General features: G+C 37.2%; 1 protein-coding gene across 1 annotated transcript; it reads right to left on the reverse strand.

Moving 5' to 3' along the window:
* Positions 1-2,563: 2,563 nt before the first annotated feature.
* Positions 2,564-11,653, reverse strand: LOC107728959 (zinc finger protein 292-like). The gene is made up of 4 exons (XM_016539295.1): positions 11,627-11,653; positions 11,464-11,549; positions 7,433-7,571; positions 2,564-7,345 (listed from the first exon to the last, which is right to left on the reverse strand). The coding sequence occupies exons 1-4, from the start codon at positions 11,651-11,653 to the stop codon at positions 2,729-2,731; spliced, it is 4,869 nt and encodes a 1,622-aa protein (XP_016394781.1). The 3' UTR covers positions 2,564-2,728.
* Between the last annotated feature and the right edge of the window lie 531 nt (positions 11,654-12,184).

Below are 12,184 nucleotides of genomic sequence, written 5' to 3' on the forward strand. Positions count from 1 at the left end.
TATATATATATATATATATATATATATATATATATATATATATACTGTATATATATGATAACACTGTATCCTGCTTTTTTTTTTGGAAAAAATAAAACAACCTTCTAACAATCTATAATTTTGTACGTTTCTCCCTGTTCTAACCTCTACACTTCTTGACAACGACTGAGACTGTATTGTTAGCACTTTTCCTGTTATTGCCTCCTAAAGATGAATTACTTTGTTGAAGGCTATTCTTAATTTTTAAGTCACCTTGATAGATGTGTCTGCTAAATAAATAATGTATATAATGCAAATGTATGGAAGTAAGTGGACACAAATTAGCAATACTGGACAAGTCTTTTTTTTGTTATTCATTGTTTAGGTTAATATTCCAGTTAAAATATATAGCAGTATATGTCTTCATATAGGTTCTAACCATCCATAAAGTGACAGTAATACCTTGCACCTTTCATTGTGCCTACTTAAAGTGAGCAATATTGAAGTGAGGACAGTTGAGGGACTCATACACTATCACTACAAAAGCTGGGGGTGTAGACATTTCCTTATTTGTGATCCTGGACCACAAAACCAGTCTTAAGTTGCACAGGTATAGGCTATTTGTAGCAATAGCCAACAATACATTGCATGGGTCAAAATGATACATTTTTCTTTTAAGACATAAATCATTAGGATTTTAAGAAAATATCATGTTCCATGAAGAGATTTTTGTAAATTTCCTACCATAAATATATCAAAACTTCATCTTTGATTAGTAATATACATTGGTAAGAACTTCATTTGGACAACTTTAAAAACGATTTTCTCAATATTTTGATTTTTTTTTGCACCCAGAGATTCCAGATTTTCAAATAGTTGCATCTCGGCCATTTGTCCTATCCTAATATACATAATCTGAAAGCTAAATAAATAAGCTTTCCATTTATGTATAAATCTCAATTTTAAAAAAATTAAGCCTTATGACTGGTTTTGTGGTCCAGGGTCACATTTTGTTTAAAGGAGCTATATGCAAGAATTTCACGTATTAACCCCTTTTTTTATTCCCAATGCATGAAAAGCTTGAAACAAAACCTAAAACACAAGCCATTCCATGACTTCCCTAGGCTGTCTAATGAATTCCTGAAGGCAGTTTTTATGTGAATAACTCGGGACATCTGGGAAAATCAAAAGGATGTGACGGTTGTGAGTACTTCCAAGAGTCTCCCTCCCATTCAGTGACACATGGAACAAGTGCTCTTAACAGTGTGGATGGCATTTGGATGTTTGTTAACAGTACATTGCTGTAAAGGTATTTCCAACTTCTTTTAACTTCTAAGTGAAGAGTGAAAAAAGATCAGATTTTCGCCACGAGTATTGGGGCCTTGAATCACATTTAGTCTTGCGTGTTACGTGTGCACATTCAGATAACTTAATGGACATTGGTGTTGCTAATAACAAGGGTTTCTGAATTCCACGTACAGTGGGTACGGAAAGTATTCAGACCCCCTTAAATTTTTCACTCTTTGTTATATGTCAAAGAGCTTATTTTTTCATGTAGTACTTCCCTTTTAAAAGCTACAGAAGATACTTGCATTTCCCACAAGACAAAATAGGCCCAAGTATAATTTACCCAGATCATCCTGTTCGAAATCTTCACACCCCTCAGCTCTTAAATGCATCACGTTGCCTTTTTGAGCATCAGTAAATGTTTGTTGCACCTTTGGTAACAGTTGTTTATGAGTCCTTTAATTTTCCTCAATGTAAAATAATGGAACTCAAATACATACAGTATCTGTTGGAAAAAGTTGAAATATGCAAAAGATGCTGGAAAACCAAATGTGCAGGACCTGAAGGACTTGTCTAAATGATTTTTTTCAGTTTGGAAAGCATTGTGTTAGTTCATGCTGATAGCTAGACTAGAGCAATCCTGATGTGCCATAGCAGTGTTTGTGATATCAGAGCAGCTGCATTCACATTTCTTCATTGATTCTGCCACTAAGTTTGATTTGTGTCTTGTTTGTTGCTTCAAGTCCATCCTTAGAGCGCATATATTTTTATTGTAAAATTATACACACAAAACACTGTGCACTTGTAAATTCTTTTAATATCTTTATTTTTTTCCCCTCCTTAAGTCTGTACTTTGTCCTTCATTTCTGTGCTATATTGAATGTTCACAAACATTTCCCCTCATTCTTGAATTCCGGTGAAAAGAACCTCAGAATTGCAAACACCACAATCCGACACCAAGTAGTCATGTGGATGCCACAATTTACATTGAGCATTCAGTTTACTTAAAATTGAATGTTAGGTGGAAGACAAGTACATTGACACACTAACGTTAAGTTAAAAATAAATACTTTCAAACACGACAACAACAGCAAAAAAGAAAAAAAGAATACAATCCCACAGGGATATATCATAACTTTTTCATCCTACATAAAATTGTACATTTTTAAAAATGTTTTTCATCTAATTTTTATCAGAGAATTTCAGAAATACAAAATGGTATTTGAACACAACCATAATAATGGTACATCAAAATGTTAAATATTGTACAAAAGTTTTTCTATTCTTATTCTTTTAAAGCACTAATCAAAATCCATTAACAAACAAGGTGTTGGAACTACTATAAATGCAAGAGTGTAATTGGATGTACATGTCAGCAGCATGTGACACAGTATGTGGTCCTGAGAACAAGGCCTTGATTAATATATATATATATATATATATATATATAACCATCTAACCATCAACTGTGCAGCCCCTTTGTCAGGATAACCATAGGCTGCATATCTTGAAGTTGCCTTAGCAGAAGTTCAGAAGAAGTGGATACGTTTTCATACATAACAATTTTAACATTCTCCACAGTCTCAATCTTTAGTGGATTTCTGAAATTAACAATGCATTGGACTTGATCTCTCTCTGGGATGATTGGTTGAAGTGTTCGCTGTCGTTTTGATTGATTGGATAGAGAGTCTTCACTGAACTTCAGGACGGATGTCTCAAACTCTGAAGGCTTATAAAGTTTTAGTGCAACTTCATGGTTCCCTTGAGAGTTTGACGAGTTCAATATGGATCCTGAGACTTTCAGCAAACATTTAACATGCTCAGCAGAGCAGTTCCGAAGACTTTGTTTTCTCTCGACACTGATTTTGTTTCTACATTCTGACTTCCGTGGACGACCCCTTTTTCGTTTGATTACTGGTATGGTTGTGGAAGCGAAACCTTCATTAACTACAACCTCCGTTGCAGGCTCTGGGCCTACATCTTGAGAACTGACCTTTGAATTCTCTGTTTGATCTCCATCAGAGACTGTTTCCGCAACCTCAACATTTTTTGAGGTATTATCTGCTCTGGGCATCTCATTGCTTTTCTTGCAAAATATGAACTGGCTTCTCCGATCCTCAATGTACCGTTCTGTGAGACCATGAGTGGTGTAATGTTTTATTATACTGTGTTCAGCACTCATTACTGAATCACAACTCTCAATCATGCACGGGTACTGATGACAGTTGTAAGGTGCTAATTTGTCAGGGTTTTTCTTCATTTCATTTATCCTTTCCTCACTGTAATCATGTACACGGCTAAGGTGTTTAAATAAAGCTTCTTTTGTCATTGCTCCATAAACACAGCCTTCTTTACATCTAAAGGGCTTTAAAAAACATTTCTGCTCGTTTTGTACAGGATCTTTAATTGTGTGACACTGATCATTTCTGGTGACAGCTTCAGAGCTTAGATCATGCAGGTTAGTGCTCACAGATACACATTTGTCTTGACTAAGTATATCAACTAAATCAAGCCGCTGTAGTGCCCTTTCAATTTCTATGATTTTGCCATCTTCACCAGTATTTGCAGGCGTGAATTCAACTTCAGTTTTGATTTCTGTGCCTGTGTTTGTTACAGGTGGATGGAAGAAACTGCCATTTCTAGTCACTTCAGAGGGGTCTTGAGAGGACATATTAGTGTTCTGGAGGCTGTCTGTGCTATGCATGCTTGTTAAAGTGTTCCCATTAAAGATATTTGATTCTGATGGTGCATAGATGCAGGATTTGAGATTGTGCTCATGTATGTCATTCGCAGGGAGAGGCATTTGCACCGTTGAAATGTCAGGATCATTCAGAAAATCAAGAAATGATACTGGTAAATCAGCAGTAAGATCAATTTCATCAACAGGTTTGCACTGAGAACGTTTTGATAAATGACCTCCTAGTGACTTTGTGCTTGAAAACTCTCTATAGCACCTGCAGCAAATGACTTTCCCATCTTGTATTATGGCAGGCCATTTTGTTCTCTTAGATGATTTAATTTTTTTGGATTTCCCAGTTTCTCCAAAACCTGAAATGTTCTGGTCATCTGAAGCAATTCCTTCAGTTCCTTCCTGTGACAGTTCATGATTACATAAATCTTCTGGCCTTTTCTCATCAGTCAGGGGGGCAGCACCAAAGAAATCTTCTCCCGATTCCTTAAATTGAGGGTTTAAAAGATTCGACATACATTTGATATCTGATGAGAATAATGCATCGGTACTATCAGTGCTGATTTCTTTGTTTGAATTTGCCAATGGCTGCACTGAAATAGAACTTTCCTCGGAAGGCAAAGTTGAAAAATAAAGGCTGACATTGTGTCCAGAGAATGATCCTGTTTGCAGCAAACCAGTGCTCATGGAAATATCATTGAGATGGTTTTGTCCAATTTGACTGAATCCAGGATTAACACTTGACTCAACCTGTGACAAGTCACAAGTCTGATCGCTGTTAAGTGCATGTAGTACTCTAAGAGAGCTTGACACATATTTTGAGGCTTCGTTCATCACACTGGAGGGTGTGTGGGCATTCACAGAAAGGGGGATGATGTCATCGTAAGATGAGGGAGATGCATAATTTAAGACTGTGTCAGATTGGTATGACGGGTTTGTGTGTTGGTTGTCAGATAAAATCGTAGAGCGGTAAGGATCATTTACAGAAAAACCTGAATCCAAATTTTCCATTGAGGGTGTTTCCCATGTCTGAGTTATTGGTAACTGCATCAGACCTGTCGGGTTTGGTGATGTTGCACTTTGAGTGTTTTCAAGCTGAGAGCAAAGCTTGGCACTTGCAGACTGCATACTATCGTGATAAAAAGCAGAAGAAGGACTTTGAATCACTGAGTCCAGAAATGCAGTATGTTCAGTTTGTTTGGAACGGCTTGTCCATTTTGGTATCTGAGAACTAGCGGTTGCGTGCTCAGAAGAAGATTTTTTTGCAGCAATTTCCGCAATCCGTTTGTACTTCTTTGACAGCTTCCACTCCTCAAAGGCCTCCGAATGAACATTTTTGACATGTCGCGATAAACTTTTTGAGGTGCTGTATTTCCGTGTACAGGTTTCGAATGGACACACATGAGTCAGACCTTCTTCTCTGTTGGCTTTTGTCACAGAGGGAGATGACTTCAATGTTGAAGGCTCAAGCTGACTCTGTGGGAAAGAAAACAATTTCTTGTCTTTCAAGAGTGTTTGAGTTTCACAGTCAGCATCCTTTAGAGCATTTAAATATATTGGATCATTGCACTTGATGGGAATAGCCTGCAGTTTTACAAAGCATGATTCAAGATGCATTTGCTTTGTTCTCCCAAGACAATGAGATGTCTTCGATCCATCAGGCTGAATAGCATTAGTTTGGGAATCATTTTTGCTTACTGTCAACTTAGCTGTTCCTGATACAAGGTGCTTAGGTTGTTCTGTGGAATCATGAGTGTCTACTATGTTTTCAACCGTGCATTTCATTTCTACTGGGGTAGACTCTTGAGAAATCTCTTTAATTTGGCTTGGAGGCAACTCTAAGGCAGGACAAGTCGAAGCTGGTAATTCCAGTTGAGAAGGTGAGCCCACATCAACAGCAGAGCGGTCCTGCTTTGTGTGTCCTTTCTGATGCAAATTTAGCTCAGACAAGGTGTAGAACACCTTGTCACAGTTATGACTTTTGCAGGAGAACAACATGTAGTGCTGCGCTTCATGATCATATAGCAAGTATGTCTCGTTGAATATTCTCTCACAGTTTGGATATGCACACTGTGCCTTAAATTCAGCATGTTCTTTTCTGTGTATCAGAAGCTCAGCATGAGAGGAAAAGCTGCAGTTACATCCAAGCTGAATGCAAAAATATGGCTTCTCACCACAATGCATCTGTAAGTGATCATTAAGATGGGTCACATTAACAAACTGGCGGTGACAATATTGGCACAAAGCCTTCTGGCTCTGTATTTCAAGGAAATGTGTTGCTTCCCGCTCATTTTTGTGGGCCTTAACATGTGCAACCAAATTCCTGAAGTACTTAAAAACTTTCTGACAGCTTGTAACAGGGCAGGAACAAAGTTTAGTGTTGTTAACATCACGAATAGGGTTGCCCTGTTTTGGGGATGACGACTTAATTTTACTTTTCACATTTGTGATGGGACTACCATTTGAAGCATACAGATTATTGCAAATTGTCCCTTGGCTAACTATTGCAGCAGTTTTGCTGTAGTGCTCTTCTCTGCTATAGTGCTCTTCTGCTCTGCTCGAAGTACTGCTAGCTGCTGTTAACTTGGTGTCAGAACTGGGACGTTTCTTGCTCACACCCATAGCAGCAAGGCGCTCCTTACATGACTGTTTCACATGTGATGCCACATGAGGCTCTAGAATTGCTCTAGTTTCAAAAGTCTCAGTACATATTGGACAATGGAAAATCCCATCTTGGACATGCTTCAATGCATGCTTCACAATCCTGTGTCCAAGGAACTCTTTATCACACAAAACACAATACTGCATATAAGCTTGCCAATTGCGGAATCGAGCAGAAACAAATCCCCTCTCTCTCATCTTCTTCATTTCCTTTTTCTTCTTTCTTCCTCCTTCAACCTCACCGAGTTCATAAGTAGGACTATGGGTAAAATGCAGATGTCTAAAATATTTCTCATCAAGGTCATGGACTTCATTGTCTTCACTGTCAGTAAATTTGTCAGTAGACAATATAGCTGCTGCCTCCTGACCCATCAAAGCAAGGCATTGACGTTTTAGGGTTTTCCAGTCCCAGAACTCTGGATCGAAAGGCCACTTAGTCTTTAAGGCCAACAACAGGTCACAGCGTAGTGAATTTAGAATCGGTGGATCATCCTGCTCAAGCTTTTGGTCGGGCTCATTAAAGAGAGTCTCAACAGCATAATAAGAATCCAAAGATGGCTTTATCAGGAACTCAGTGAGTTGACAAGCCTGTTTTACTTCCAAGTCTAAAGGCAGCAAACAAGAGATTGTTTTGCAGATGGAGATATTGCAGCCCTCGTTATCACTGACTCCCATTTTTAGTGCTTGAATGCACATTTCGATGCACACTGAAAGTCCACCTTTCTCAACCTGAGGAAACAAAAATGTCACTGTCACCTGAATGCCATTGCCTTGATTTCCAAAACACATTGACATAAAAACAAAAACTTTTCTAACCTCAGCCTGAATGACTTTGATGAGGAGCAGAATATGGTACACACTCCCAGAGAGGCGTGCTAACAGTCTGCATTGCTCCAAAAAGGCCTGTTTTGATTCAAGCCGTATAAGAAGTTTACTCCAAAACAGTGTCAGCTCCCTGTAAGATGTACAATATAAAATGATAATCATAATTTGTACAAAATTGTTCAATTATTTTCATGCAAGCTCAAGAGAACTCCTGTTAAAATCAATCAAGCTGTCTACACTGCACAATAAATCTCTTATTCACAGCGTATATGTCTTGATAATTAAAATGGGAACATTGGTGAGAGTGCAGTCAGTGAGTTTGCACAGTCATCTGGACACTAAAAGAGCTAGCGCTAAACAAAAAGATCTTCAGTGGTTTTCTTTCACGCCAGTGGACACATCATAAAACTTCTTTAGTGTCAGGTGATGTTTCTTCACCACACATTACACAGTGTGGTGTGTGCATAATTAAGCAATTCAATATTCTAATCATACAATTTTTCCAAGCACATTTTACCGATGTACCAAATTCCAAACCACAGCGATCCTGATTACTATTAAGTAGGGATGTCCCGATCAGGCTTTTTGTGCCCCCAATCCGATCAGATGATACATAAAAGATCTGCACACTGTTATTCTCCCTTTATTTAGCAAAAGTTAAAAGTGGCAAACACACATATATACAAAAGCCTTTGTTGTTTTTCTCTTCCATCTTTATTTGACCCTCTAACTCTAGCACTCTCCATTTTAATTCTATTCTTTAAAAAAAAAGGGTCTCTTTTAGACTTGTACTCTATTAATTTACAAACTGCTTTTCTTAAAAAAAAAAAACTAACACCAGCTTCTCTAATGTTTTTGTATTCCATCTATTTATTTTGTTTTTATTTATTATACAATTAACAAAAGCAAAATAGTCCTCTAACTCTAGCTATTCTTTTTCTATTCTATCGGTTTCTTTTTTATTTATTATATAATTAATAAAAACCTTGCTACGTGTACTGAGTGGGAGTTTAGCTCCAACCAGCAATACACTTGTCTAGAAGTTTTTAATGATTCTGAAGACCCTGATTAGCTGGTTCAGATATGTATAATTAGGGTTGGAGCTAAACTCTATAGAGCAGTGGCCCTCCAGAGACAAGTTTTGGATCTGTCAAAGTGACAATTATAGTTTGGGATTTAAGAATTAATACTGATTCATCAAAATAAAGATCAACTAAATATCATTAAATATCATCTATAAATGACTGTATATATACATACAGTGCACAGCATAAATGAGTACACCCCCTCTGAAACTTAAATTCAGTAATTACTCTTTACTTAGAAGACATGTTAGGGTTCTTTAGAGATATAATATTCCAGCAAGTCTGCTTGATCAGTTACCAGAGATGAATGTTAAAATTATTCAGGAAAACACAATTTTCTTATCAGTGATAAAATGTTTTGTTGCAAAAATGAGTACACCCTCCTGAAAGTTACTAAATAAAAATGTCTGGTGTAAGGTTTGATCAACAAGTATGTTGAACCGAAACTGTTAAAGATAATTTCTTCAAGTCTTAAGCAAGTCTTAGAATGATTCTAAGACTTGCTGAACACTATGAAACCACTTAAGAGAAAACTGTCAGGAGATTTATTTCTTAGCATAAACGAGGACAATGGTACTAGAGGAATACCGAATTATTGTTTTAAATGTGAAAATATTGCAAAAGTAATACAGAAATTCAAAAACAATGGACTTGTGAACAGGCCCCTGAAATTATTAGGTTTTCACCTAATTTTCACCCAAGCTTTCATTTAGTGATGAGTGAGTTTTTGCTAGAAAAAAAGCAGGAGAAACACCAAGAAAGTGTCTCAGAACCGGCAAAAGCTATGAAATGAGTGACACTTTATCTCACAGAGTAAGATGCAGCCTGCAGAAGTGACATGCCATGCATGGTTGTTTATCCACACCAGAACTACCTACTGAAACCAAAGCACAAGAAACTCATTTAACTTTTTCCAAGGCCCATATTTACAAAATATAGACTTCTGGGAATCAATACTCTGGCCTCCTGAGACCAAGTCAACCATTTCGGATCTAACAGCGTCCAAAATGTTATGGTGTTGCTAGAGAAGAGGTACAGTGAGAAGTGCCTAGTTCCCACAGTGACGTTCAGTGGCAGTAAAGCTCTTCTCTAGGGATGAATGAGTGTGAGGGAGTTGTTTTATCAACGCAGTTATGAATTCACACACCACTGTGTGATGTAATACAAAAACCTGAAACAGAAGAAGTTACCCTCTCCTCATTCCCTGCATTGTTGGGCATTTTTTCAACATGACTATGAAGATATTCATTCTCCCAAGGTGAAAATCCTTCAGTGGACATGTATTTCACTGTGGGGAGCAGTTGTGGGGGATTCTCTGACGAGCTGAGCAACACTCCCCATTAAAGACCAGGGCCCGTATTCACAATACATCTTAAGGCTAAAAGTAGCTCATAACTTGCTGATTTAGGAGAAAATCTTAAAAATAATGGGCGCGCAAGTCCTAAATTTAGGACTCCTACATTTTTGCTCTAAGAAGAGTATTTTACAAAGTGTTTTAGAGCTAAAACTAGCTCCTAAATCTGTGAAACGTTAGTAGTGAAGAGGACTTCTAAGTCACTAAGACCAAACCACAAACTATACTAAAATGGCTGTTGCCGGCAATCTGCCTTGTAACGTAAACAGTTTAGAAACATTTGGCGACAATGCACTTTTAAAAAGGTATCGCCTTTGGTTTTGGCGGTTATACCAACTCTAGATTTTCCTTTGATCATAGCCTATCCTTGTTTTCATTAACCAGTTGGGCAAGAAGTAACAGCTGTTCTTGCGTCGTTTGGTTTTCTTTTACGATTGCATGTCTTACTATCTATCAGCCATGATAATTCTACTGTTAATTAAAAGGCTGTTTATATGCATATCTGCTAATTGTTTACGAGAAGCATACATGTAAGAGGCTGACAATTAGCTGAACATATACTTGTTTAATTAATGACACTTAGCCTGCATTTTAAAATCATTAGTTGAATGTGGAAAACATTTTTTTTATTTGAATATGGCAACATAATATTGTGCTCTACAATATTTCTATGAATAAATCTTTGAGAGACCCCTGCCCTATCAGCCAATCACTGTGTGCATAGTTGGTAAGCATGCTGACATCATCCATAGCAACGAGGTCAACCCCGCCCTTACTCTTAGCTTAAGACCTCTCTCTATTCCTTAGTTAAAGTTTGTCTCAGCAGCTTTGTTAATAGGTTTTAAGAGAAAACTCTTAAAAACTTTTAAAAAGCAAAAAACTTTTACTGCTATTTAGGAGAACCCTTAGTGGCAAGATAAAATGTTTTGTGAATACAGGCCCAGGGCATTTAAGGAGGTTGTCCTCCAGGAGTTAAGCAGGACAGATGTGACAATTTGTCATGAACTTGTACACTCAGTGCCAAGAAGGGTCAAAGCAGTGTACTTAGATTTATGGAGGACATATTAAGTACTAGAATATTACACTTTGTTGAATTAAATCTAGGGTGTACTCATTTCTGCAATCCTTCATTTAAACAAAATTGGCTAAGTTACTTGTTTTACAGATATTAATGGCATTTATTTCTGTTTTTAATAAGAATATGTTTAATACATTTAAATTTTGCCATCTTTCTATGAATTATATTAGTGATCATTAAGAAAATACATCTTTTATATTTAATTAGAAGGGGTGTATATTTATGCTGTGCGCTGTATATATTTTAACAGAACTTAATAAGATTAATGTAATTGAAATGTGTAAATGTGCTTAGAAGAAATACATGATCAGAATATTGACTTGCCAAATAATTATGCGTGCACTGTAGTGCGCCACTAAAAATACAAAAGTAAATAAATGAAACAAATTTAAGAAAAATTATGTTAACTGTAGCAGGCGAAATCACGATCACAATTACTTTTACATTATTAGTGTAGTGCTAATATACAGTGACTGAAAATTTTGAGTGAGAACAAGGGGCTTACCAGGCACAATAAGCATCGCCACAGAGAAGCTGGCGCTTGAAAAATGCCGTACAAAGACCGAGAGCTCCCTTTTCCTCTTCCTCAGACTCTAAATTACGTCAGTTTAACACGTTAACTTAATTAGTTATGAAAAAAATTACGCGATTAAAATATTTTAATGCACTGGCCCCGCCCCAAACTTGTACGTCATCTTATATTTCATACACTTGACTGTTGACAAATATGATGCAGGGTAAGAACTCCACAAATGCAGGTATGCCCTAAAATTCAAGACACTGGGGCAAAAATGCTCCTGTGTGAGTTGTTGTCTCATATTTATATTATATGATCAGCGATATCACACGAGCAGCGAGAACAATATCACACGAGTGCTGTTTGTCCCCGAATAGCACGAGTGCAAATGTGACCTTATACAACAGTTAAAGGGTTAGTTCACCCAAAAATGAAAATTAGCCCATAAATTACTCACTCTCAAGTCATCCTAGGTGTATATGACTTTCTTCTTTCAGACTAATCCAGTCGGCGTTATTTAAAAAATTGTCTTTGATCTTTCAAGCTGTTTGATGGCACTCAGCGGGTGTTGCAGTGCATCAGTCCAAAAGAAGTTCAATAAAAAGTGCCCATCCATAAAAAAAGTGTCTCACACGGCTCCGGGGGGTGAACAAAGGCCTCCTGTAGCGAATCGATGCGTTTTTGTAAGAAAAATAACCATATTTAAAAC

The sequence above is a fragment of the Sinocyclocheilus rhinocerous genome, unplaced genomic scaffold (genome assembly GCF_001515625.1).
Source record: "Sinocyclocheilus rhinocerous isolate Xijiao unplaced genomic scaffold, SAMN03320098_v1.1 scaffold2743, whole genome shotgun sequence".
Classification (NCBI taxonomy): Eukaryota; Metazoa; Chordata; class Actinopteri; order Cypriniformes; family Cyprinidae; genus Sinocyclocheilus; species Sinocyclocheilus rhinocerous.